Source organism: Heliangelus exortis, chromosome 23 (genome assembly GCF_036169615.1).
Source record: "Heliangelus exortis chromosome 23, bHelExo1.hap1, whole genome shotgun sequence".
NCBI classification, from domain to species: Eukaryota; Metazoa; Chordata; class Aves; order Apodiformes; family Trochilidae; genus Heliangelus; species Heliangelus exortis.
In genome coordinates, this window is record NC_092444.1 from 2,272,431 (window position 1) to 2,299,081 (window position 26,651).

At 44.5% G+C, this 26,651-nt stretch overlaps 1 protein-coding gene across 12 annotated transcripts in view; it reads left to right on the top strand.

Annotated features, from left to right (window-relative positions):
- EIF4G3 (eukaryotic translation initiation factor 4 gamma 3) overlaps positions 1-26,651 on the top strand; it is a 139,372-nt gene that overhangs the window by 37,972 nt on the left and 74,749 nt on the right. For 9 of the 12 annotated variants that reach the window (XR_011730424.1, XR_011730423.1, XM_071767285.1 and 6 more), the window contains exons 2-3: positions 2,746-2,821; positions 10,357-10,500. Coding sequence is in view for 10 of the 12 variants with exons in the window: in XM_071767285.1 (XP_071623386.1) it covers positions 2,746-2,821; positions 10,357-10,500 (220 nt within the window). In the remaining 2 variants the exon portion in view is untranslated. The remainder of the gene's footprint in view (positions 1-2,745; positions 2,822-10,356; positions 10,501-26,651) is intronic. The other 3 variants (XM_071767277.1, XM_071767282.1, XM_071767284.1) reach the window with 1 other exon arrangement.

A 26,651-nucleotide genomic window follows, 5' to 3' on the forward strand; every position in this document is an offset into this window, starting at 1 on the left:
GGAACCCACTTCTCCAAAAGAGATCCTGCTTAGCATGATTTGGGTGATGAATTTCTGCAGACCCCCTGGCTTGCTTCTCCTGGAATACCAGCAGCCATTACCCCAGGCTGGGGAGCAGGGGAAGGAGGGCAGGGCAGAAACAAGCTCCAGGAGGCTTGCAAGGAAGCAGTCACCTCTCCACCAGCCCAGCTCTTTGCAGTGGGTCAGTCTATATAGAAGTCAGGGGTTGGAAATAATCCCTTTTTCCAACCAGTCTCTCTCATTAAGACACACTGGAATTTAAGGCATTTTTGTCCCTATCGATTCCACGTCCAGATTAAGTCCTTTGGCAAAAATAAAGGACTTTGTAGGTTTCTTTTCTTCTGATGGGAATCATTGCTTTCCAGAAGGGATCTTAAATGGCAACCCCAAACTCTGCAAATCCATCTAAACTGCTCATTCCTTTAGGCAACCCTTCCTGGGTGCAAAAAGAGAGGTTACTCTACTCAAAGAAGCTTATTTTCTCCTGGCTTATATAAGTTCTAAAATAAGAAAATAAATCCCAACCTTCTCAAGGATGAAACAGTTTTTTTCCAAACTGAGGAACAATCCCTTTTGAAGCAGCAATTGCTTCAATTAATTGTCAGAACTGCCTGGAGATTGGAAATCTCAGCTGTGAGGGAAGGGTGGCAGCTTAAATCCATAGCTCCACCCTATCCTTGGTTCTCAGAAGGTGGCTGGGGGTGAGGGGAGTGTGCAGGCAGAAAATTTCAATTTTTGGTCTGACTGGCAGTGTGTATCTAACCTTCCTCACTTAAATTTTAGCTTTCTGTCTGTGTTTTCCACAAGTCAGGATGGAGGCTGGGAGTGGCACCTCAGCTCCACTGGAATCCGAGGGGGATCTTCCCGTTGCTTTGCTGAAGTCAGATCTTGACATCTAATTTTGCTCTTAAAAACCTCTTTATTTTATCAAACCATACCACTCATGTGCAAGCTGGCACCTTGAAGGCAAAACTTAGACACTTAAATAAATTCTTACACTTAAAAAAAACCCAAAAAAAATCTCAGCAAAAAGTGATGGAGGCTGAGTAAGCCCTGTGTTGAGAACCAGTGGTGCCAGATCCTCATCTTGGTTCTCTGTGGTCGTGGGTGTCCTGATTTACACCTGCCAGGCTCTGATGGGGCCATGACTTGTGTGCAGAGGTGCTATGAAAGTCAGAGGTGGTCTTTTCCCTGCTTAATCCTCTAACACAGGCTTGTTTCTTTTGTCTGGCATTCAGACAGCCAATACAGAACAAAATTTGAAGTTTTTAGAACCATTTTTCAGCCTGCTTGGTGAGGGTTGACCTTTCTAGTGATGTGCTTGGCATCTAAATACCATCAGGTTGGACATTTATGGGTGGAGGAGGAGATCTGGCTGGGCCATGTTGCAGATGATTGACAGAGCAGAGTTTTGACTTCAACCTTAAAATTTGGTGCATTTTAAGGAAGGGGAAGCAGTGGGATGTGATGCTTGGATCCCCACTGAGTCTCCACAGCACTGGCAGGGACTTTCTTGCCAATGTTTGTCCCTGCAAAGGTTTGAGCAGCAGCATTTCTTCAGAGCTCAAACTTGCAGGGCTCTTGAAGTACTCAAACTCATCTTCTAGGTTCAAAATTTAACTTAAAGTGGGTTTTATCTCATTTGAACAAAACCCAAGCAAGTGTTTTCATGGTTTTATTTTATTTTGTTAAGCACCACCGTTCTGTTAACAGGAGGTCTGTGGTGTTGGCTCCTGTGCAAGCAGTGCAGTACTCAGACTGTTCCCATCTCCTGAGAGGCTTTGACGTAGAAAATGTAAACAGCAAAAAGGTGAAATCTGGATCTGGAATTCAGTGGGAATTTTTTCAGCAAGTTAAGCCTGGTTTTTTATGGCAGTGAGCATCAGGTATTGAGTATACACGTGCTGGACCTAAGGCCACAAGGTGGTAACTAAGGAGGTTTTTTTCTTTAAAATACCTGCGTCCCTTTCTTTTATTCTACAACTGAACCAGATTCCAGCTTTGTTTTGCTGCACAAAGTCTTCCCTTTTTTACCCCTCCAGGTTCCCACAGTACCCTTTCCAATTTAAGAAAACTATATTGTCTCTAAATAACCCTTCAGCAGATCATCCAAACTTCCAAGCTGTCTGAGAGCCCCTTTTAGAAGCGATTTGGGTGGGTGGATGAGGAAAGGAGTTACTGGGTGAAGAGAGGCAAACAAGGAAACAATTCTACCCCCATTCCTGCATGGCCAGCAAAACAGGCACTGCCTTTGTCCACAGCTGCCCTGCTGATCAGCAGGGTTTGTCCTGCTGAATGCGAAGGGCTTGTGGGTTTGGGGTTTTTTTTCCCTTACTCTTTCAAATAAAAAAGAGATGGGGGATTCTCTTGACAGGACGAAGGTTTTGTAGATTGTTCGGGTGATTTGTTTGGATCAGTTTTGGGTGGTTTTGTTGGTTTTTTTTTTGTTTTGTTTTGTTTGGTTGGTTTTTTTTTCCTTTAATTCTCTTCCTGTATTTGTTGGTGAAATCTGCCTTTTGAAGCCACACTCTGCTCCTCTTTTTGGAACAACCTTGAAGGATCGGAGCTGCCTGGTTGCATGTGAGTGCCTCAGATGGTTGTGTGTCTGCCCCCGTGGGGATGGTGAGTGGCTGAGTTGAGTGAGGGTGTGCTGGCTGCATGGCTCACCCAAACCACCCCTTTTCTTCCCTTCAATGCTGCTTTCCTTAACTGCCTGCATTGCAGAATCCCCCGAGGTCCTGTTCAGCAGCCCCTCGAGGACCGGATCTTCACTCCGACCGTCTCGGCTGTGTACAGCACTGTGAGTATCCTGCAGCCCCCTTGCTTCAGACAGTAACATCTTGCCAAACAGAAGGGAATTGTAGAGTTTGGGGTTGTTTGGGAAAGAAAAAAAGCAATACAATTAAAATTCATACTGTTTGAAAACCATACATAAAAAAAAAATTTTTTTTTACAGCTTTGGAGCATTCAGCGCAGGAAAGATGTAGAAGTGTTGGAAAGGGTCCAGAAAAGGGGCACAAAGTGATCAGAGGGCTGGAGCAGCTCTGCTCTGGAGCCAGGCTGAGAGAGTTGGGGGTGTTGAGGCTGGAGAAGAGAAGGCTGCAATGAGGAGACCTTAGAGCACCTTCTAGTGCCTGAAGGGGCTCCAGGAAAGCTGGGGAGGGGCTTCTCACCAGGGAGGATTGCAACAGGACAAGGGAGAATGGTTTTCAACTGAAAGAGGGTAGATTTAGGTTAGATATTAGGAAAAAATCTTCCCCATTGAGGGTGATAAGACACTGGAAGAGATTGCCCAGGGAGGTTGTTGATGCCCCATCCCTGGAAATGTTTCAGGTGAGGTTGGATGAAACCTTGTGCATTCTGGGCTGGCAGGAGGTGTCCCTGCCCATGCAAGGGTTTGGATCTTGATGATCTTTATGGTCCCAACCCAAAGCATTCTATGAAAAAGCAACTTTTTTTTTTTGCCTCCTAAAATAAATGATGCTGGATGAGGATCCTTTTTATTGCAAGTAAGCAGGAAAACAAGAAATCTCAGGGACTTTTGGGTCTACTCCTTTTTTTAAGTATGTAGTTTTAATAGGAAATAGGAGAGTAAAATTTCCTAACAGAGTTTCATTGGATTCAGAACATCAGTGGCCATATTTTCAGTCTGTTGGCTCCATCTCTTCTCTGTCTCTTGCATCTTGAGGATTGCTTTGTTGGAGTGTGTTAGTGGCTGCAGGTTGCTAACAGTTTTGTATCTGAAAAACAGTCAAGGAAGATTTGTTTCTCAGGTGAAGCATTCCATTACACAGAGGAAGAAATGTTTTGCTTGTAGATGGAATATTTGGGATGGGTGCTTCAGGCTCACTGTCCTAGGTGTTTGTGTATAAAGTCTGATTATCAGGGAAGTTTAGCTTAGAAACATCATTTATTTGTGAACACACAATGCTGGGTTTCTTTTATGTGTTTCTTTTTTTTTTTTCAAATGGTAATAGCTGGAAGCTCAGTGGTATTTACAAGCTTTGCTAAATCAGCACAGCTCTGGGAAAGTAATATTTTGCTTTTCTGACGGGATAGTGCAAATATTTTTAATGCCAAAAAATGCTTTTTAAGATGCTCTTTTTTAATTATTTGGAAAACAGGGAGAAAAGCTGCAGATAGGAGAAGATTCACTGTATTTGTGCAGTAACATAAGCTGCTTATAGAAAAACATAAGCTGCTCTACAAGGTTTTTTCCTTCCCTTTATTTGCATGAAGAAGTGGTGACAGGGTTATCAGCTCCATCTCCTCTGTGTACACAGCCTGGGTCTGGAGCATCTTTGGCCCTTTCCTTTTTTGGGTTGTGGAGAAGAGTTTTGTGACTCTCTTCTACCAGAGAGTCTGCTGTCAAGCCATGCAGAGCTGAGGTTTGTGCAGGATTATGTGCAAAAAATCCAGATCCAAGAAAGTCAGAGCCTCAAGGAGGAGTTGTAGTAGCAGGAAGATTTGGGCTTGACCATGGGTGGTCTGGTGGGCAGCCAGCAGTGGATTTCCATCCAGGTGAGTCTGAAAGGTTGGGCTACAACTCTGAGGAGGGCTTCAGATTCTAAGTTTGTGGTTTTGACAGCAGTGGTTCAACAGATTCAAGCTGCAAAGTGGGTTTTGGGGCTGGTTTTTGGGGCTGGTTTTTGATTTTTTTGGTTTTTTTGGTTTTTTTTTTTTTTTTTTTTTTTTGCTAGCTCTGCCCTCAGTTGGATGTACATACATCCATGTGGGTGTACATCTGTATGCATGCAAAAAAGTAAAAACCAAAGCAACAGAAATGTACAAGCAGTTGTAATAAATAATTCAGTGTATGTTATCCTTTATATAACCCAAGCAACACTTTAAAACCACTTAAAAAAATATCCTGATTCTTTTTTGGGGGAAAAAGGGTCTTTTTTTCCAATTTTTTTCCTCCAAAGTTGTAATTCAGATGCCTGTGGGGAAATATGACTGTAAAAATTTAATGCAAGATATAAAAGTGACTGTGAAGAATGACCTAAAATAGCTTTCCAGGGTGGAAAAAATATCACTTCTTGATATGTTACAGCAATAGAAACCAGTGCTTGGGAGTATCTTCAGTCTAGGCTTTAAGAAAACACAAGTTTGAAAGAAAATGTCGTGGTTTATGGCAAGGAGAGAAATTTCTCAGCTAGATTCCTTTTGAGGTTCTGTTTGGAGCCTTTGGCAGAATGCAGACTTAGAGTCTTAAGTCCTAGAAATGATGAATTAGGATGGAAGAGGCATGTAATCAGGGGTCCTTGACAAATTCATTGAGCAGGAGCAGCAGCACTCTGTGTTTAAGGTCTGGCTTTGCAACAAACAGGCAATTTTTTTACTTTGTGATTTTTATACATAGTTTCTCTAGGTTTTACAGAAGTGCAGCACAGAGGTGTGGAAGTGAGCACCATCTTCAGCACCCAGGGACTGCTTTTTCACTCCCACTTTTTATTTGCTCAGTCATCCTATGTGGCTTTCCACTTGGATCCCACACTGCAGTTTTCCAATCTGTTTATTTTGGGGCAGGATGGCTGCTTTACAAAGTGCTCCCTGCTCTGATACCTCCATGCAGTGACTCTGAGCTGCTGTGTCATGCTTGGGTGGGAGGACAAATTATTTGAGATCTGGGCAGCCCACAGATCAAACCACTAATTTTAGTTAGATAAAGATGAAAAATAATTTGTTTATCCATTCCATGCCTTTTCACATGGATTATCAGGACCTCAGTTGCACATTACTGAGCTCTTTTTTTCCCAAAAAACCTGTGTGCTGCTTGCCAAAAATGGGAATAGCAAATCATAGTCTTTCAGTATGAGCCTAAATCATCTCCCATGAAATAAAATCAGAGGAACACATTTTCCTGTAGGGCAGAGATAGGAGGTGAGGAAGAGGCAAAGTGTGATTTGTTGAATGAAATGAAGTTTGCCCAAGAACTTGTAGGTGCTCAGAATTGCTGACAAAACTTTGGTAGAACCTCTGTGTTGATGAAATCCTCCTGGTATTAAAACCAAAGTCACCTAACCTCATCAGGTATCATCTTCATTTATCTTACACAGTATCTCAGAGGAAATACTGATATTTGGGAGGTTGTTTTTTAAATAAATAATTCCAGCAGTAGAATTATTTTAAAGCAAACCCCAGTCAGAAATAGTTGTTTCAGTGGAATAGTCTTGTAATCATTTCCCTTCATCAATAATGCAGGATGATACATTACAAGTGCTACTTTTGGGCATAAAGATTTGGGATTCCTCCTGTAAGAAGCTTCTTTATCCTGCAAGAAATGAATGCACTTAATTGTACATCTCCTATAAGAGCCCAAACCTGTGGAATCTGGAAAGGGAAATGGAGGAGGAGTGAAATTGTAGTTCTGTTGGGACATATTTTGAAGAGTCTTCCTTCAAGAAGCTTTTTTGGCTTGGAGTTTGGGGAAAGTCATTAAGCAAGGGAGCTGCACCAGAGGGGAGTGTGAGCAGCAGAGGCCTCTGTGTGTGCCTGCACCCAGAGCAATGGGGGCTGATTCCTGTTGGAAAGGAAACAAAAATGGACAAATGATCAGAAGCAGATGTGCTCTTCCAATTCAGCAGGAGGCACGGGTTGGGAATCAGTGAAGCAAAGGAGCTGTGTACATGCAGACCTCACACAAGGAGCCTTTTTTAGGAGATGATGGTGGAGGTTTGTAACAGCCTCAGTAGCGTGCTGGGATCCCAGGTGCTGAAGCTTGGTCCAAAAATACTTAGGGATCAAGTTCTATAAGCTAAGGAGCAAGGTTGACTCCTGGATTTAAGTAGAAAAGAGTGTGAAGTTGATGCATTTGAAAAGAAGTGCAGGGGAATTGGTTGGGTGTAGCCTTGGGCAGAGTTTCTGTAGCCTGACAAGATTCAACACTGCTCTAAATTTTCCATATTAATTGCAGTCTCCCTGTGTCTCCTTGGAGTAGCTACCACCTTGTGTCAGGTTGCCCAGCTCAGTGCCAGCTGATGGCTAAGAAAGTAATGGGGAAGTGAATTGTTGATGACCTATTTGCCCCCCATTTTCAGTAATTTAAGGCTCAACCCTATGATTTGTTTCTTTGAGTATTCATTTTCTGGCTTTTCTGCAACAGAGGTGCCCATAGGTGGCCCCCCAGTGATTTCACACCCAGCAGAGGTTCTGTGATCTGTCCTTTAAAGGGATCTTCCTGCAATGAGGAGGATCCTATAGAGGAGAGATTAGGGAGGATTATCCTCCCCAGCTACCCTGTGCTTAAAGGAAGGATCAGGGTCAGGAGGCTGCAAAGTGGGCAAGAGGGATGCTCAATTCCTTGATGCCAGCTCTGCTGCTCTGGAGCTGTTTGCACCAGATTAAGTGAATAAATCAAATTCTGGAAGGGTTTCTGTCCAAATCTGAACTCTCTACTCTCTTGTTTGGTGTTTTTTTTTTTGGATGGGGGGGCTTTTTTTTAGGGAAATGCTAGAACTATTGTGTCATGATCAGATGCTCCTTGTAATGAGGGAGGTTTGTGGCATGTCCCATCCATCCTGATCAAACCTGAATGGACACATGGACACAACCATATACCTGAAGTTATCTGATTCTTACATCTCAGAATATAGCTCCTTCTGAAGAATAATCCAGAATGTGAGGGTGCTGAGCCCCTGGCCCAGGTTTCCCAGAGAAGCTGTGGCTGCCCCATCCCTGGCAGTGCTGAAGGTTGGATGGGGCTTGGAGCACCCTGGGCTGGGGGAGGTGTCCCTGACCATGGAACAGGGGTTGGGATGAGATGATCTTGAAGGTCCCTCCCACCCCAAACCATTCCATGGGTCCGTGATTCCCCCCAGCAGCTTTGCTCCCAGAAGAGAGACATCCATGTGTATGGAAAGCCAGGAAAATGGGGTGGCCTGAGCACAGCTTGGCCCCCAAGGGCTTCTCTCTGCCTTCAGGCTTTGGGGTGCTCATCTCCTGGGGCAGAGGCTGCTGAACAGGAGCTTTTTGAATGAATGTGTAGGGAGAGGAGAAGGGGCAATGGTTTCAAACTTAAAGAGGGGAGATTGAGGTTGGAGATGGGGCAGAAATTGTTTGTTGTGAGGGTGCTGAGCCCCAGGTTTCCCAGAGAAGCTGTGGCTGCCCCATCCCTGGCAGTGCTGAAGGTTGGATGGGACTTGGAGCACCCTGGGCTGGTGGGAGGTGTCCCTGACCATGGCAGGAAGGTTGGAGTAAATGGACTTTATATCTGTTCCACCTCAAACCTCTACAAAAGATGCTTAAAATCAAAAGATTTAAATTCAAAAAGAAAGAGAATTCCAGCCTGAGTTTTTATTTCATCTTTCTTTGTTATTCCTTTAAATCACAGGCTTCTGGAAAACTAAGATTAGTAGATAACCTCTTGCTACTCAGTTAAAGAAAGAAGAAAGTGGTGCCCTAGCAAAATAATATGCAATTTTGTGTATCCATTTTTAGGAAAATAATATAATCTCTAGCTTTAGAAGGATATTAGCTTCTGTAGTAATCACAGACCAAGGTTATGTTCTGCAGAATCCATTTAATAAACAGCAACCCAGACCCCTGTCACCATGAAGGCAAACATCCCATAACACAGCTGGGGAGCTCATAGAGTCTCTCCCTGCTAGATTCTTATTTTATTTTTTAAATTAGTGAATAAAGACACAAATTCAGCAAGTTTGTCTTCAGTTATCAACTGCTAACATCCAGATCTGCATCTTACATTCCAGTTTATTTATAAATAATCTGTTACAGGAGCCAAGATCAGGGTGCAGCAATCCAGATGTTGCTGTGGTTGGTGTGAGAGGCACTCGATTGGGCACCTCATCTCTTTTTTTTTTTTTTTCTGTGGGTTTGCTTAGCTGGACTTGGCTCATCATAGGAGGTCCTCCCAGACCAGTGGTAGGCTCCCATTAGGTAGGTAGGATTTTCTGGTGGTTCTGTTGCCTTCATGAAGCTTTCAAGCCCAATTCAGTAGGTCCAGCCCCTGCCCTGCTCAGCAGTGGCTCATGGGCAGGCAGCAGCACAGCTTTGCTTTTGGTTTCCAGATTTCACCCCCAATGCAGAGCAGCTTTCCTTGCAGCTCACCTCCAGTCTAGGTTATTGGCATGTTTTAATTTCTGAAGTGAACCACTGAATGCTCACACTACCCCAGGATTTTACTAATACCCATTTTCCCCTTGTCAAAGGCCTGTGAGGACTTGGGTGCTGCTGGGGAGCAGAGGATTTTGGAGGCTCTGGCCTTGGTGCAGTCATGTGTGCACTTGGAAGTGCAGGGAGAGAAAGGCTGGCAGTGTAGAAGTACCACAGCTATTGCAAAATAACCTCATCTTCTCCATGAGAAGTGATGCTCAAGGAGACATCTTGGTGATGAGCACCCACTTGACTGCCTGATGGGGTGTTCAGCTGAGTGATTTCCTTGGAGTCTGTGTTGCCTTCACTTCCTTTTCCCCCCCTTAACTGCATTTTTTTGGATACCCATGGAAAAAGCATTTAGTTGTGAACTTCAGCTTTTGCTCTCCTGTTGTGCCCTCTTGGAGCTTGGTGCTAAAGTTCTGTTAAAGTTCAAGGGTTTCCTTCTGCCTTCTTTGCCTTGCCTTGAATGCTGGGGGTGTCACCCAATGCTTATGGGATTGTTTTTTTCCTTTGATTCTCTTTTTTTTTTTTTTTTTTTTTTTTTCCTATAGCCACTCTACAAAGTGTACTTAAAACACTTCATCATAGAGCTAGTAGAGCAAGTATATGTACCAGGAATATATTTTACAACATTTTGCTTAATAAGTTTTGGTTAGAATGTTTTTTATAGAAGCTGAGAAAGGAGATAAATGTGTGCAAGAATTGCTTTGGCATTTTGTTCTTTGCTGGTGGCAGCCCCTTCAGATAATGGGACCTTGTGTGCAGTCCTTTTTTTTTTTCCTTTTTTTCCCTTGTGGAGGGGAGAATGCAAATTTCCCCCTTACTTTAACTTTTGGATCCCTTTGCAAAATCTCCAACCTCAACCTCCCCTCTTTAAGTTTGAAACCATTGCCCCTTGTCCTCTCCCTACACATTCATTCATCTTGTTTCCCTGTGGTTTATAACAGATCAGAAGATCCCAGGCCTGAGGTCAAAGGGATCTTGCAAAGCAAAACCCCAGCAGTAAAGCTCATCCAGTTCCTAAACATTTCCATCCAGTATTTTTTAGATCCTTCCCTGTTTTTCTGAGCCACACCAGTAGTTAACTGCTAAAATGTAAACTGCTTCTCAATATAAATACAAATTATTTTTGTATGCGTATAAAACATGCTGCTTTTTTCTAAGGAAGATTACAATATCTCTACGGATTGGATTACTAATGTTCTGTTTTACTAACAGTTTATCTCCACACAGGTAACACAAGTAGCAAGACAACCTGGTCCTCCTGCCCCATCCCCTTACACTGCACATGAAATAAATAAGGGACACCCAAATCTTGCTGCCACACCACCGGGACATGCATCGTCCCCTGGGCTCTCACAGGTAAGACCTGGTGTTGGAGCAGGGTGTTCCCAGCCTCCTCCTTTTCCTCTTGTACCATTCTCAGCTTTGCTACTCCAAGTTCTGACATAGCTGTCCTGCTTGTGACCAATGTGTACAACTTAATTACTTAAAAATATCTTTATGTGGTTTGAACCTTCCAGTCACTTCTATCAGGCACCAGTTCACTGTTGATTTCTTTAACTGAAACCAAAAGCAGCTGGAAAAATTGTAAAAAGCACTCAGGTGGAATGTGCCTCCCTGTTGAGTTAGGGCTCACTGGGGCATTTTAAATGCCATGAAAGTGCCTCACGTCCTCTGATAGGGATTTTCCATTTGAGATGTTTTGTACAGGATGCTGCAATTCTCTGATTCTCCTGAGAAATGGGACAGGAAAATGAATTACAAAAAAAATATGCTAATAAAAGAAATGAGCAAAGGACTGATTACAACAAAAAAGTACAGAAGCAGAGATAAATAGGAGTTATAATAAGAATGGGGAAATAAATTGGTCTTTTTGTAATCTTCATGGGATGAATATTCCTACAGGGTTGATGTGAGAGTGGAGAAGGTTATCTTAAAAAAGGAAGGAGCAAAAGAGACAGGTAATGGGATGGAGAAAGAGGGGAGATAAAAGATGGGAGAAAGTGGGGTAAGTAAAAGCATTGAGCTTTGAGATAAAGGCAAGCTTTATGTTTTGTTTGCCCTTGTTTAATTAACACTTGTTGGAATCAATGGAAGATGTGAGTGGGTCAAGTGAGGTTTCATCCTGAACAAGGTGTTGGGTGGGAGGAGAGACAATAGCTGAGGACAGGGGTGGTGCTGAGAGCCTGGAGTTCATCCCAGTGCTGGGAGAAAGCTTTCTGGTCCTGCCAGCCTCTTTAATTTGGATGAAATATTAAACTGCAAGTGACCTTTTAGACTGGGAGATGCGTGGAAAAAAAAAATCAGGTCGTGTGAGGAACACATCACCTTAATGTTACCCATTCAAGGCAAAACCTGGTGGGAAAACTGGAAGCCTGTGGTTGTGTTGAAAAATGTGCAAAACTCATCCTTTATGGAGTGGGAAATTAGAGGCTGAAGTGTCTATTCAGGATCACAAGTAGCATTGCAGGCATTAGTCAGCAGTATGGGAGCAGTTCCTTGTGCTTTCAGAGCATGGGAGCTGGAAATAAAGCCTCTGGTGTGAAGACTTGAGCCTCATGGAATACAGGGAGAACACAGCAGGACTGCAGAGCAAACCCTAAAATGTCATCAGGCTGGTGTCACCTATCAAAAAATTAATTCCTGGTACCTCATCACCAGAGGGAAGCTCATTGTGTGGCAGAGAAGAGAGGAAGCAAGAGAACATTCTAGGCAGTCTCTTCAAAAAAAGTACTCTACTCAAGGGTGGTGGTTTTTTTTTTTTTTTTCATCAGTTAATATTTTCCTGTTGAGTCAGTGCCTACGTAGGGAGCAGGCTCTGTGCCAAATCCCTGCTCCAGCCAGGCAGGCAAACTCTGCCTTCCTGTTCTGCTGCCTCTTCTCAGCTTGGAGTCAAGTGTCAGTCGTGTCACTCCTTGTCCCTGGTAGGAGCAGTTTGACCTCAAGTCCTCCCTGTCAGCTGAGGATCCTCCAGGGCTCTGGGAGGGATATTTGTCCTCTGACAGCATGAGGCTGGTCCTGGTGTGCTTAGCAAGAAGAAAAAGCAAGATCCAAGCTTCTCAGCCAGGCAAAGCATTGGTCATTGTGCTTTTTTTGGGACTCTAGAGGAGGGAGGGCTGGGGAGTTTTTCCAAAGTGATTCCTGCAAAGCAGGAAAAGAGCAAAACTGGGGGGTGCTGTTGATTCACAGGGCTGCTTTGCCTCTGCCCAGGTATCTTCCCTCTTGTGGCATCCTCTCAGCTGACCTCATTTGCAACTGGTGGAGCATCCCAATGGAATCATAGAATCATAGAATCATAGAATCCTAGGGGTTGGAAGGGACCTCGAAAGATCATCTAGTCCAACCCCCCCTGCCAGAGCAGGGCCCCCTAGAGTACATCCCCTAGGAACGTGTCCAGGTGGGTTTTGAATGTCTCCAGTGAAGGAGACTCCACAACCCCCCTGGGCAGCCTGTTCCAGGGCTCTGTCACCCTTACAGTAAAAAATTTTTTTCTGATATTCAACTTGAACCTCCTATGCTCCAATTTACACCCATTACCCCTTGTCCTATCGCTGGTCACCACTGAGAAAAGCCTAACTCCATCTCCCTGACACTCACCCCTTACATATTTGAAAACATTGATGAGGTCACCCCTCAGTCTCCTTTTCTCCAAACTAAAGAGCCCCAGCTCCCTCAGCCTTTCCTCATAAGGGAGATGTTCCACTCCCTTAATCATCTCAGTAGCTCTGCGCTGGACTCTTTCAAGCACTTCCCTGTCCTTCTTGAACTGAGGGGCCCAGAACTGGACACAATACTCCAGGTGTGGCCTCACCAATGCAGAATAGAGGGGGAGGAGAACCTCTCTTGACCTACTAACCACACCCTTCCTGCACTTAGGACACTTCCACAAGTAGAGCTTAAAAGAGGATCAGGACTCCTGACATAAACAGCTGGAGGATAACCTGTCCCCAGAGAGAGAAAGTCCTGTGTATCTCTGAACTATTAGAGTTTTGTATAAGCTCAAGTCTTTTGGGTTGTTGTGGGGTTTTTAACACTAGAATTCTGAATATTCTTACATATATCTCACCTCAGCCCCTGTCAGGTGTTGGGTTCCAGTATTATATTTTGGTAAGAAGTTCCCTAGTTAAGCAGAGTGTTGGATGAAAGTATTACCTTTTCATTGCATCTCTCATTTGTCTCCTGTGGGTTCCATTGAATGCCCTCTTGTGCTTGCCTTAAGAAATGAGGTGAAGGGAAGTTTCCCGTTTCCAGACCACCTGTAGTTTTGTGAACTTATGTCATGCTTTCATTTATTTGCTTTCTTTTAGGTAAACAATCAGAATCCTTTAAATCTCTCATCACTTCAAGGTTTTCCATGCTGTAATTGTTCTTTTTGTCTGATTCCTGGACCCTTTAAACCCTGCCATTTCCCTTTAGAGATAAAGGGACCTGAGCTGGGAGCTGGCCTGGTGTTCTGATGAATGCTTTGTTAATTGATTTCTTTACCAGCAATGTAACACTTCACAAACTGCATCTGAGCAGCCCACACTGCCTCGATGACTGAACATTGAACAAAGGTTGTTTTTGCATTGATCCTGTTGTGCCTAAGAGTGGTGTGTGTCTGTGCATGGCAGGGGGTGCCTGTTCTGGATTTGACCCAGTCATTAAAGAAGTAATGAAAAGACAGCTTCATTTGACTTAGGGTTTTATCAAGGTCATTGATTTCTCCACCAGAACCATGACTGAATGAATCCTCACAAGACTGAGTCTTTCCAAGGTAGGGACTGCTGTTTGGGCAGTAGTGAATGAAAATATTTATGTATATTTTGGGGCTTTTGATATCATAGAATCATAGAATTGGCTGGGTTGGAAGGGACCTCAGAGCTCATCAAGTCCAACCCTTGCTCCACTCCCCCCGTGGTTCCCAGCCCATGGCACTGAGTGCCACATCCAGGCTCTTTTGAAATATCTCCAGGGATGGAGAATCCACCCCTTCCCTGGGCAGCCCATTCCAATGGCTGAGCACCTTCTCCATAAAGAAATTCTTTCTAATGTCCAACCTAAACCTCCCCTGGCACAACTTGAGACCTCTTGTGCCCTCTTGTCTTGCTGAGAGTTGCCTGGGAAAAGAGCCCAACCCCCCCCTGGCTCCAACCTCCTTTCAGGGAGTTGTAGAGAGTGATGAGGTCTCCCCTGAGCCTCCTCTTCTCCAGCCTCAACACCCCCAGCTCCCTCAGCCTCTCCTCATAGAGTCTATGCTCGAGTGCTTTCACCAGCCCAGTTGCCTCCTTTGGACCTGCTCTAGGACCTCGATATCCTTTCTGAACTGAGGGGGCCCAGAACTGGACACAGTACATTTAGGTCTAAAAATAATCGTGCCTGTGGTAGAATGTGTGTGGTCACAAATTACTCCTGAGTGTTAAGTGCCAGCCCAGGGCTCAGGTGAGGTCAGTGCCTTCTTTTCATTTAGGTGGCATCTCAGCATCCCTCTTCTGAGGGCTCAGAGTTCCAAGAGGGAATCTTGAGCTGTGCCATGGAGAACAGAGAGTTAATGAGTGCTGCTGTTCCACAACTGGTCCCCTCCCTGTTTGGCTGCTCTAATGCTGCTTGTTCCAATCAGTCTGGGTGGTGGGAGATGAGGAATTATCTTGAAATGCTGGTAAGTGAGAAAAGGAGCTCCTGTCCCTTACACAAGCTCTGGGCACAGGCAGTGCTGGACTGGACCAGTTTTTTAGGTCTTGTGTGTGATGAGATGACAGCATCATGTTGAGTGGGTTGTAAGAGAGGCTTTGGGAACCCCAGATCAGGAGATGCATGGGATATTTACTGTCTTCCATGGGCAGAAAAATCAGGTGCAAACCTATGTTTGTAGTTGGCTTTCCTTTATTTTAAAAAGCAGAAGCAGATGGTCCTGCAGTGCTGCAGTTTGCTGTCTTTTTCACTTATTCTTCTACCTTTTCCTTCTCACGTAGCCAAAACAAAGAGACAGACTTGCTGTTTGACTTCCTCCAAAGTCTTTCATAATGACCAGCCTCTGGCACTTCTGCCCTTCAGCATTAGGTTCTGCAGCAAAACAAGAAGAGTTTGGCAGTGATGTGAAACAGTCCCACACCCCCGTCTCCGTAGCAAGAGACAGTGTTTCTGCTTCCCAAATTCCAGGGCCTTGAAGTCATCCTGCTGCTCTCAGGAATGTGTTGAACTCTGCCAGCATTGGGGAATGCACAGCACATGTTGCTGCAGTGATGTTATGGCCAGATGTGGCCCCGTGTACATAAAATTTCCTATTTCTGTTACATTTCACACCAAAGGGCCCCTTGGAAAGAGAGAGAGGAAGGGTGCAACTCCTCTGCCTCTTCTCTTGGGTTGTGGGCTTTAGAAGTGGCTGGTTTGAGACAGTTTGCTTTCTTGGAGTACAGAGGAAAGGAGAAGTCATGGAAAACAGAGAAGTTTCTCCCTGGGCATGGCACTGGGAGCAGGAGGTTATCCTGAGAGGAGGCAGGGCATGGATTTACCCAACTGTGGGGTGACTGCTGGCTGAGCCCTCTCCTCTGATGATGGATGTGGGACAGTGCAGTGAGCAGTGCAGGCAAAGAGCTTTCACAGAGGCAGTTAATGCAAAGCAGCTGAGCCAGTGTAAATCTGCCCCCAGCTCCAGCTTTATGTTACAGAGGGAACAGAATTTATGGCATAGCCACATTATGATGGGAATAAGGAGAGAGCAGAGCACTTCCAGAGCAAGCAGGCTGGGGCTTGGAGGGAGGGAGGCAGCAGCAACACCCTTCCCTTTGTCCAGTGAGGGAGCTAAAGAGAAGGAGAGGGCTCCTGCACTTAGCAGGAGGCAGTGTGTGAAGCTCAGAGCCCCAGGAAAATACAATTGCATCCCTCTTTGTGACCTAGGAGTGTTTGGAATGGTCCCGAGGAACAAGCTCAGCGGGTTCTGGTGATGAGAGGACTGGTCTGGTAAAGGCTCTTGGCTTTAAATGTCAGAGCTTAAAAACCATGGGCTCCGGTGTGCACAGAGGGATTCTTTTAGTCTGAGACCACAGTTTGTAAGTGCCAACCCACCCTTCTTGGAACAAATTGCCAGGAATTTCCTCTGCAGGCAGGGAAAGTGTTAGCTCTTGTTAAGAACACATTGCACTGAGCAGATCAGCACTTGGTGCCCACAGCTGAAATGCTGGAGTATCCAGTTAGCAGAGGACCCTTTGGCATCTCCCAAGGAAGCTGCTGTGGTTATTGACAGCTGTGTTTAATAATCCTGTGTCCATTTCTGACAGTGTCAAGATAGAGCCACAGAAAACAAAAGTGCAAGAAAGCTGAATTCTCAGGAGCTGCTGTACAGAGACCTTGACTTCTAGGTGCCTGATTTCAATCCAAAACAGACTGTACTAGCTGCAACTTGTTACCATCTGGTTCTGTGCTTTAAGTGAAGAGTTTTGTGGTCTCATTCTGGTCCTCAAAAATGTCACCCTTGCTAAATTAGCGTTTGTAATAGCAGAGAGACATTCCTTGGTACCTTAAGGTCTGGGAATCCGTGCCAGGCAGCGTGTCTGGGCCATCTGTGGTGTGTTTATCAACAATCCCCAAGCCCCTCTTTTATTATCTTGGATCCTTTCTACAGGAGCTGGAATCCTGTTATAACCATGATGTTTAGTCAACATTTCCCTCCCATTATTGGTAGTTCAGTTTAGATTTTATAATCTTTTAATAAAATGACATTTATTAACGGATTGGAACGGGAGGAGGGTGTGATTTGATTGCAACCAAAAATCAGGTGTCCTGGGACATAGTGAGTGTCCCAGTCACTGTTTGATGCTTTCTGGGGTTTGTTGTGTAAGGCCAGATAACAAACTTCATGACCCCTGGAGCACGGGGGGCTCCCTAATTTCCCTCATTTGTACAAACACCCTTCTGTCCCTTTTTTCTTTGGAGAGCATCTTTTGTGGATGCTTTGGTCAGAGCTCATCCTCTAAACTTTTCAGGGAACTCTTCACTCAGACAGTTTTTCTGTACAGGAATCTCCTTGTTTTATGGAAGGTCTCTTTGTAACAATTCATGCTTAAAAAAACCACAGAGTATCCTCTAAGTTGGAGAGCAGGTAGAGTTGTCAGCTGGGATATTAATTAGCAGCCATCTTTGGGACCACAATGATGTGGGCACAGAATTCTCTTTGCATAAGTGAAGGAATTGAGCTCCAACCAGCCAAGAGAGAAGTTTCTGGGTCCCCTCTGACTAGTTTCTTGGCTCTTTTATCCATTACAGATAATGAGGATAAAGAAAATTAAGAACAACAGAACTCTTGCTGGTGCTTTGTGGGTAAGAAATCTGCCTCCCAGAGACATGCATTAATGTCTCCTTCTGAGCAGTCAAGAATTTGCCCTCTAGTACTTCTTTTCTTGCATGTGCTTCTGTACATCCTGGTCAGGCTTCTTCCCAATATTCTTTTTAATGCAGCTGGCTAATTCTGAGCTTGCAGGAATATAGAACTGCAGGTGGAGATTTCCCAATGTGAGTTAGTTAATAGCTGGTAAATCCAGGAGAAGTGTAATCTTCTTTTGGCCTTTATGTTATAAAGACCTGCTGGAAGTGCAGCTGAACTCTCTGTTTTGTAATAGGATTAGTAGGTTTTTGATTGGGTTAATAAAGCTGGGAATATTTGCTCATGTAACATATTTCATTATTTTTGATTCATTGCTGTGCCTTTTGCCTCCTTCATTTAAATCTGGACAAATCTGTGCTGGAAGCATGAAACACATCTGTGTCTCAGCACCTGCTGCATTTGGGGTTTCAGGGTGCTTTTCTGTAGGGATGCTCAGTTTCATGAGTGTCTTTAATTTAGGGAGAGCACCTGGGTGGGAGAGCTGCAGGAAGGGAGGTGTGGGGTGGTGGGGAGGCAATCCCAAAGCCTGGAATGCTGCTGAATGCTACAAACCTGAATCCCACTTCAACCTCACAGACAGCAACTTTGAAAAAGCATGATGTAGGTGGGATGAATGAGTTACTTTAAATATTTCTGCACTTTAAAAGGACTAGAAACAGCCTTTCATTCTTTTTTTTTTTTTTTTTCTTTTTTTTCCTTTTTTTAAAAAATCCTAATGGGAGGAAAGAAAGGAAGATCAGTACATTTTTATCATGTACAAAGACTGCAGCACAAATGCTGAGTCTGGTGAGGGCCAAGTCTGCTTGCAGACCCACCCCCTCACTGCTGCTGCTGTTCTCAGGGGTTTGCTGCTCTGAATGGTGCATTTAATACTTCTCCATGTGGTCTTGTGTGCCCAGTGGGAGAAGATACACAGGTTTTTTTACTGCTGCTTGAGCTTCTTCTTGCAGGAATAACCCCAGACTGGCTCAAAGACTTCCCTGGCCCATCCACCCTGGTGTAAATGGCATTATTTTCAATAAGAAAGCTCTCACAGTAGGTGTCTTGGCCACACAACATCCTGGATGCATGATCTAAAGGAAGAGTTTTCTTCTGGCTTGTGATACTGTTGCGAATCAAAAGCAGTTACACAACTGCAAGCATCTTTTTTTTTTTTTTTTTTTTTTTGGCTTGAAGTAGCATTTGTAATAGAAAATCAAACTTCTATGTTGCTGTTGTAAAATTCTACAGATCTCTTTCTTCAGGACTTCTCTGTTTGTGCTTTCCATGCTCACAATCACATGGCCTGTGTTTTATTTTGATACTTTTCAGACTTTACCACTTGTTGAACCACATTTTTGTTCAGAATGCAGGGAGACAAAGTAATGTGAGGCAACTTGGTAATTTCTTATGTTTAATAATTCCTATTCTGCTATTCCTTCTGCAGTACCTTCTGTTCCACACATTTAATGGATGTTTTCTTGCACATGCCAGAAAATAAGTGGTTTTTAAACAAATGCAATGTGTTAGAGAAGGCAGTATGGCCTGATAAACATTGAAAGCAGTACAAAAGTCAGGGCTCCATTTTGTAAACATTGAGGGCATAAAATATCCCTGCAGTTAGATAAAACTGGGGAGAAGGAGCCCTGGAATTACTGGAGTCCACCACTTGCTGTTGTGTCAGACTGGGGAGCTGAAGAGCAACCTCTGGATCTCTTTCTGCCTTCAGGGCTGCCTGGCAGAGATGAAGGTTTGAAAACCATCAAGAATTTTTCTGCAAGCTGAGTTCTCACACTGCTTCCCCCTCACGAGAAAGAACACAAAAGGATTTGGTGGTTATGGAGCAGAAATTCCACTTCTGGGTCCTGGGAACCTGGGAGAGCTGTAGCAGTGTTCTCCATAGAGCCCTCCTTGTGGTGCTCTTAGAAACCAGGAGTTCAGTTGCTTTAAATGTCATGGTTTGCACAGTTTTATGCAGTGGCATTTCTGTGTGATGGAGCAAACCTTAAATCTGGTTTAATTAAGAATAAGAAAGCCTCAGAAAAAGGGAAGAGACCTGGAGATCATCCAGTCCAAGCATCTGCTCAAAGCAGGGTCACATAGAGCAGGTTACTCTGGACCACTTGGGTTTTAAATATTTCCATGGATGGAAACATCCTTAGAGCCAGACAGAAGATCACACATTTTTGGAGGTTTTTGAGTCTTGGAGGAAAGTAGGAGGAAAGCTGCAAACTCATTGATGCTGTTTTGACATGAGCAATGGAGTAGGAGGCTCAGCTGACTGCAGGTTGGGTTCCTGAGCACAAGTGTTCATCCTCAAAGCTGATTTTTTGGTTAAATTGGGACAGAATTGTATCAAACCAGTGGAAGGCACTTTGTAAAGTCAAGGATCTGTCTGCTGAGATTCACAGGGCTGCTTCCAGCTGTGGAAATGCTGGGATTTCTCCCCCACAAGGCACAGACATACACTTGAGTACCTTCAGTATGGAAAATACCAATTCAGTGAATTATGTGGTGGTCATTCCCAGCCCACCCCACCCCAGACTGTGAGCAGAGCAGGGACTGTCATTTAACTTTCTATATGATGCTGAGTAAATCCATACCAGTATTTACAGATGTTATGAAAAGATAATGTGGCATTTCCCTTGCCCTCCTGCCTTCATTAACAAGTTTTGAACCTAGGCAGATTCCATCTTGATGGATTTAATAAACTTTGGGAGGTGGATGGCCACTAGCAGGACATTTGCCCACTCCAATAATAATATAATAGCCTCATAATTATTCTTGTTGAAATATTTCACTCTGAGTCTTCAGCTCACCACAGTCTGAAATTGGACATGGGTTTATCAACCTGAGCACCTTACCTTTTTTTTTTTTTCTCTTTAAAAAACAAAACCAAAAGCCAAACCCGAAAAATTGTTTTTCCTCCCCAAAGCTGTGGGGTTCATTTCCCCTTGCACCATGCTAAGGGGTGGTTGCATTCAGCAGTAGAGTTGCTGATCAAATAATTGCAGTTGTTGTCTTAACAACACAAGGTGAGCCTGAACTAAGTGTCCAAGGGTGACACTGTGTCTTGCTCTGCCTTTTCACCCTCCTCCTTCCTGGCATCCCTACAAGAATAGGAACCACAGTGTCTTAGACAGGAAGGCAAAGAGAGTGTGTTTTGTATCTGTGTTACCCTCTGCACAAACTGTCTTTGTCCAGGGAAGAGGAAACCACATTTCCTTCACTGCCTTCTCTGGGTGGGAATCTGATGACTTCTGTTCAAGTAGGAGTAATCCCTAGAGTTTTGTGGCTCTTACTTGGGACTGGTTCCCTGTTCAGTTTGCTGTCTTTGCCCACTTGAATGTGTGATGCTAAATCACACAAAGCCACAAAAAAGGTTGTTTAGAGTGGAGTGGGACAGGTAATGACACAGATGATAGACCCTGAGACAAAGTGCTGCAGAGGAATAAAGGTACCAGTGGTGGAGCCACGTTGGGCAGAGAAGCAGCTCCTCTTGGGCCAGGGTATTTTTATCCTTTTAAAAGCTGAGTTTAGTCTGTTCAGCCTTGAGAACAGAATGTTCAGGGGAGACCTCAGGACCATGTTCAGTACCTAAAGGGGGTTCAGAGCAGATGGAGACTCCCTATGGACAAGGAGTCCTCTGGGGAAGCCAAGGGGCAATGGGCACAAGGTGCTCCTGGGGAGATTCTCGTTGGACACAAGAGGAAAATTTTTCCCCATGAGGATCCCCATGGAATGGTCTCCCAGGGGATGGGGTGGATTCCCCAGTTTCTTAGTTTGAAGTCTCAGCTCGATGGGTGCTGAGCCATCTCACATCAAGAATAACATTAGAAGTTTTGGACCTGATGATCCTTGGGGTCCCTTCCAAGCTGACATCCTGTGATCCTATGATTCTTGTGTTTACCAGCACAGGGAATTCTCCTGAAGGTTACTGGGAAAAATGGGGAATGATGCAAGCTTTTCCCTGCTCAGTCTTCTTGTCTGCAGTTTGGTGAAACCCTAAAACCCAACCTTTAGAGATCGAGACACCTGGAGCTCACTGAGTTCCTGGCATTTTGAGGAAATGGCTTTTGAAAAAAATCCCTACAAATATAAATAAACACAATGAACAGTCACAGTTCCTGGTTATTCTTTGCCTCCATCTGAATCCAAACCTTGAAGCTTCCCAGTAAATACCATGTGCAAAGAGTTGCTACCAGTGTTAGAAGCTGGTCCTGTCCCCTTTGTCAGGAGCAGGGGAGCTGCACTGTAACTGTGTTAAATGCTCTTTAAAATAGAAACAGAAGAGCTCTGGGGCTTGCATCATTGATTTTAATGAGGCTTTGACTGCTCCAAGTAATACATACCAATATCTGCAGAAAACCCAGAATGTTTGCAAGCTACTGATGCATCTTACAGGGGAGCAGCATTGGTTTATAGAGAGTCAGCAGAGTAAATTGCCATGTATTTTCATTTTACAGAGATGTTACGATGAGGACAAACTGATTTCAGGGAGGCCAGGTAATCTGAAATGAGCTGCTTCAAAAAATTGAAATTCCTGATGCAGTGGATACCAAAAAACCTGCACATCTGAACACGTAGCTGTGAATGAGGACTTGGATTTCATCTGATGTACATCTGATGAGATGCAGTAGAAGCATCATTGTAAATAACAAGATCCAAAGTGTGAGCATTTAGAGGGGAATTGCCCTTATTTATTGGTTTAATCATTGTTGTGCTATTTTTAAAGCTGCAAAGCTTGGATAGTTCACAGGAGTGGTGTGAAAATTTGCTTTTATGCATTATTTGAGAAGGTACCCTGTAGAAAAGCCTGAAATGAATAAATTTAATCATTCAGGCTTCCCCATTATCATTTGTAATATTTGTAGAGCTGGTCCTCTATATTAAAGACAACCATTGCTGATTTTTTTCCTAACCTACTCAAAGTGATTCAGTCATTGCAGACAGCAGCATCAAAGTTTGCCATAACCTTGTTCTGCCCACTGCAGGGCACGCCAGGAAAAATGGAAAAAGATAAATTGGAATCATCTAGTTACCAAAATAATCATAAAAAGAATGTTCAAGAGAAATCCAAGAGCTGAACAATGTCATGGTTGCCTTCAGCTGGGGTGGGTGCAGCACAGGGTTCCAGGTGTTGTGGTGACACTGGGACAGGTCCAAGGGAATGTTTTTTGATGTGTCAAGCACAGTTCAGTCCTGTGGGGTTTCTGCAAGCTCTCTTGGCATTAATTTCTCTTTCCCCGTGGGACTTTATTGCTTGTACATGTAGAAATGATGCTGAAATTAAGATGTTGTGGTTTTATTAGGTGTTTGTCACCAAGGTGGGTTTTTCTAGCTCAGTAACATCACCCCAAGCAAAACTGAGAGCAGAGGGGACAGACAGACATTGAGAAAGTCTCAAGGGGCTGTTTTGTCTTCCCATGGGATTGATTTGGGAGTGCAGGTGGGTTAAAAGATCTAACTCTTTGCTATTTGAACTTTTCCCTCGGGTTTCTGACTCCACAGTGAGGTGGCTGAATCCCAGGCACCTCCTGAGGTGCCACCATTGGGTGCTCAGTAACTCCGTGAGAAAGTACTTGATTTTTTCCATGGCCAATGCAGTAAATTTAGGTCAAAACCCAGGTCCAGTTCAGTCATCTCTGCAGCATCTGGGAGGATGGGAAGGGAGACAGAGAGAGCAGCAGCCTCATCATCCCTGTGACTTGATGCTGTTGGGGTTTGTAAGACAGCACCTGGATGGAAAAAATGAACCTTGCATTTGTGAGGTGTCTTGTAGGGTGTAGGAATAAGAGATTCTGGGATGTTTCAGCTGCTCCAGTTGTAGCTGTTACCTCTGCCTTGCAATAATACTGCTTCTCATCTCAGATAAAAAAAATACAATCTTGCTGTAATGTTCAAGTCTTTGGAAGTTTTTGGATTTTTGCAGTCAATTGAAGGCACTGCTGAAAGAGTCCAGGAACAGGAACATGCAGTTGTGTTTGGGGGAAGTCAGGAGAGAGCTGCTTTACTGAGAGATGATTTCATGCTGGTACACACCTTTCATGAAAAGAGACTGTTCAGAAGCCAAAGCTTGAGGAAAAGAAAAGGTGCTGGTTTGGAGGGAGGGTCAGCCTGACCTGCTGTCTTGGCATGCATTTGCCTCTTGCCTTTTAAGAGCTGAATGCTGCAAGATTTCTGCTTGGTGAGTTGCAGCTGGGATTTGATTTCAGGCTGTGGGAGGGCTGAGCAAACCCAACTCAACAAATAAATGATGATTTAGGATGAAAAGGCACATCCTTGCTGGCACCATCCAGGCTGGGGAACCAGGTGATGGTTTGTGATTGCTTCACCTGCATCTGAGGCCAAACTCCTGCCACCCAAGGGAAAACTTTCCAAGAGACTCTAAGAGCAGCCTCCAGGGCTGGGGCAGCACACAGCCCATCTCATGTTCCCTGCTCTGGTTTACCTTAAGGAAAATCATTCAGCAGCTGGGAGGAGAACTGAGTTGGGTTGTTAAAAATGGGGATAAAAAGGCAATATCAATGTGATGCTCTTGCCTGATGGCTCTGAAGTGCTCTCCTGTACATTGCTCCCAGGGCAGCTGCATTTTGTGTCAGGGAGCTTATATAAATAATAATTAAAAAAAAACCAAACAAATTAAGGTTCAGGACATCTCAGTATAAAGTACTCTGAGTGTTGCTCTTAGTGCCCACCTGGCTTTAATCAATATTTAGCATTTAACTGAGCTAAGGAATGTCTGGGTAAAGGACCTATGAGCAGACATGAGTTTACATCAGGGAAACCTGTTTGGGTTTGTTTGGGGTCATTTGGGGCCAGAGATGGCTCTTGCAAAGGTTTTTCCATCTGATGCACATTTGGGGTATTCCTCTCCACATAAAATGCTTTCAGATCTTTCTGAAAGTCCATGCAGTGACCCTCTCAGGGGGCTTTTAGCTGGGAACTCTCCCTTGGGTGCAGTGATCTGAGCACTCAGACAAATCCAAACCCCTACAGAGAGGTGTCTGGGTGGGTGTTTCTTTTTTCATGCAAGAACCTCCTCACTTTCTGGGCTGCCACCACGACCCTTGTGGTTGCTCCAGGAGAGCCGAGGGCTGCCCATGGCCCCAGCACACTTGGTATTGTTATAAAATGTTCTGCTTACAAAGTTCCTCCCAGAGAGATGAGATCTTTTTGCTGGCATTCTGTGGAGTTTCAGTTCACCCCAGACGGGAGCCTGGGCACTGCCTTGGTGGCACTGGGAAGTAACTGGGAATCCAAAGGTTTTCTCTTGCCCAAGGTCACAGCGATAACGATGGTAATAGAGCAGCAATGTCTGAGTCACTGTCATGTGTTGGAACTACCAGACCATTTCTCCTCCTCGTGTGTAACTTCGGTAAATACAGACCCAGCCAAACCTCTCCCTTAAGTCCAGAGAGGATTCAAGAAACTGCAGGAGGGCTTAACCCCTTCCCACACCAAACCCACACTGCCCAAGGCAGAAAGCTCAGCAAGTGGCACCTTTCTGCCTAGGGATTTATTTGAGTTTTGTTCTGAAAAAAAAACCCAACATTGCCCCTCCCACGGGCTGCGGGAGGCAGCAAGATGGGTGATGGACTGAGTCAGCTCTTCTGAACCTGTGGGCTCTGCTCTGCTCTGCTTTGCTGTGCTCTGCTCTGCTTTGCTCTGCTCTGCATTTCTCTGCTTTTCTCTGCTTTGCTCTGCTGTGCTGTGTTCTGCTCTGCTTTGCTTTACTCTGCTTTTCTCTGATCTGCTCTGATTTGCTTTGCTCTGCTCTGCTTTGCTCTGCATTTCTCTGCTTTTCTCTGCTCTGCTCTGCTTTTCTCTGCTCTGCTTTTCTCTGCTCTGCTTTTCTCTGCTCTGCTTTTCTCTGCTCTGCTTTGCTCTGCTCTGCTTTGCTCTGCTCTGCTTTTCTCTGCTCTGCTTTTCTCTGCTCTGCTTTGCTCTGCTTTGCTCTGCTTTGCTCTGCTCTTCTTCTCTGCTCTTCTTCTCTGCTCTTCTTTGCTCTTCTTCTCTGCTCTTCTTCTCTGCTCTGCTCTGCTTTTCTCTGCTCTGCTTTGCTTTGCTTTTCTCTGCTCTGCTTTGCTCTGCTGTGCTGTGTTCTGCTCTGCTTTGCTTTACTCTGCTTTTCTCTGATCTGCTCTGATTTGCTTTGCTCTGCTCTGCTTTGCTCTGCATTTCTCTGCTTTTCTCTGCTCTGCTCTGCTTTTCTCTGCTCTGCTTTTCTCTGCTCTGCTTTTCTCTGCTCTGCTTTTCTCTGCTCTGCTTTGCTCTGCTCTGCTTTGCTCTGCTTTGCTCTGCTTTGCTCTGCTTTGCTTTGCTCTGCTTTGCTCTGCTCTTCTCTGCTCTTCTTCTCTGCTCTTCTTCTCTGCTCTTCTTCTCTGCTCTTCTTCTCTGCTCTTCTTCTCTGCTCTTCTTCTCTGCTCTTCTTCTCTGCTCTTCTCTGCTCTGCTCTGCTTTGCTTTTCTCTGCTCTGCTTTGCTCTGCTTTTCTCTGCTCTGCTCTGCTTTGCTTTGCTCTGCTCTGCTCTGCATTTCTCTGCTTTTCTCTGCTCTGCTTTGCTTTTCTCTGCTCTGCTTTGCTCTGCTCTGCCTGTTCATTCCCGGGACAGTCAGTACCGAGGAGTCATGTTACTCAGCAGGCTCAGTGTTTATTAACCAGCTTGGGAACTGATCTAAGAATAACTTTTTTCATTTGTTTTGGTGGTAGCAGTGATTCTTTTTTCCTTTTAATTTCCTCCTTTCGTGTGTGCGTGTGCTCAGTGCAGTCAGCAGCCTGAGGTGGTAACTGCACAGAAAAAGGGTTTTCCCCAGCAAGAATACATCAACACACAACTGTTATCCCCTTCCCCCATGACCAGCCCTATCTGAAATATAAAATCACAAGGATGAAAGCTTTAAGGGCAGCAAATTGTTCTGCCTCCAAAGGGGAGCAGCTCAGCAGCCATCTGTTCTGTTCCAACTTGGGGTGCTGCAGTTCTCTCAACTTCAGGGCTTCCAGTGCCAGCCTTTGGATGCTTCTGACCCAAAATTTTTGTACAGAACAATATTTATTTCCCTGCCTTCCTCTCCATGGTGGTTTATTCAGGGGATTTGTGGAGCATTTCTTTACTTATCTCTTCATTTGCTCACCTCATCCTCAGTGTTTCAGCCCTGGTGTATAAAAGCCC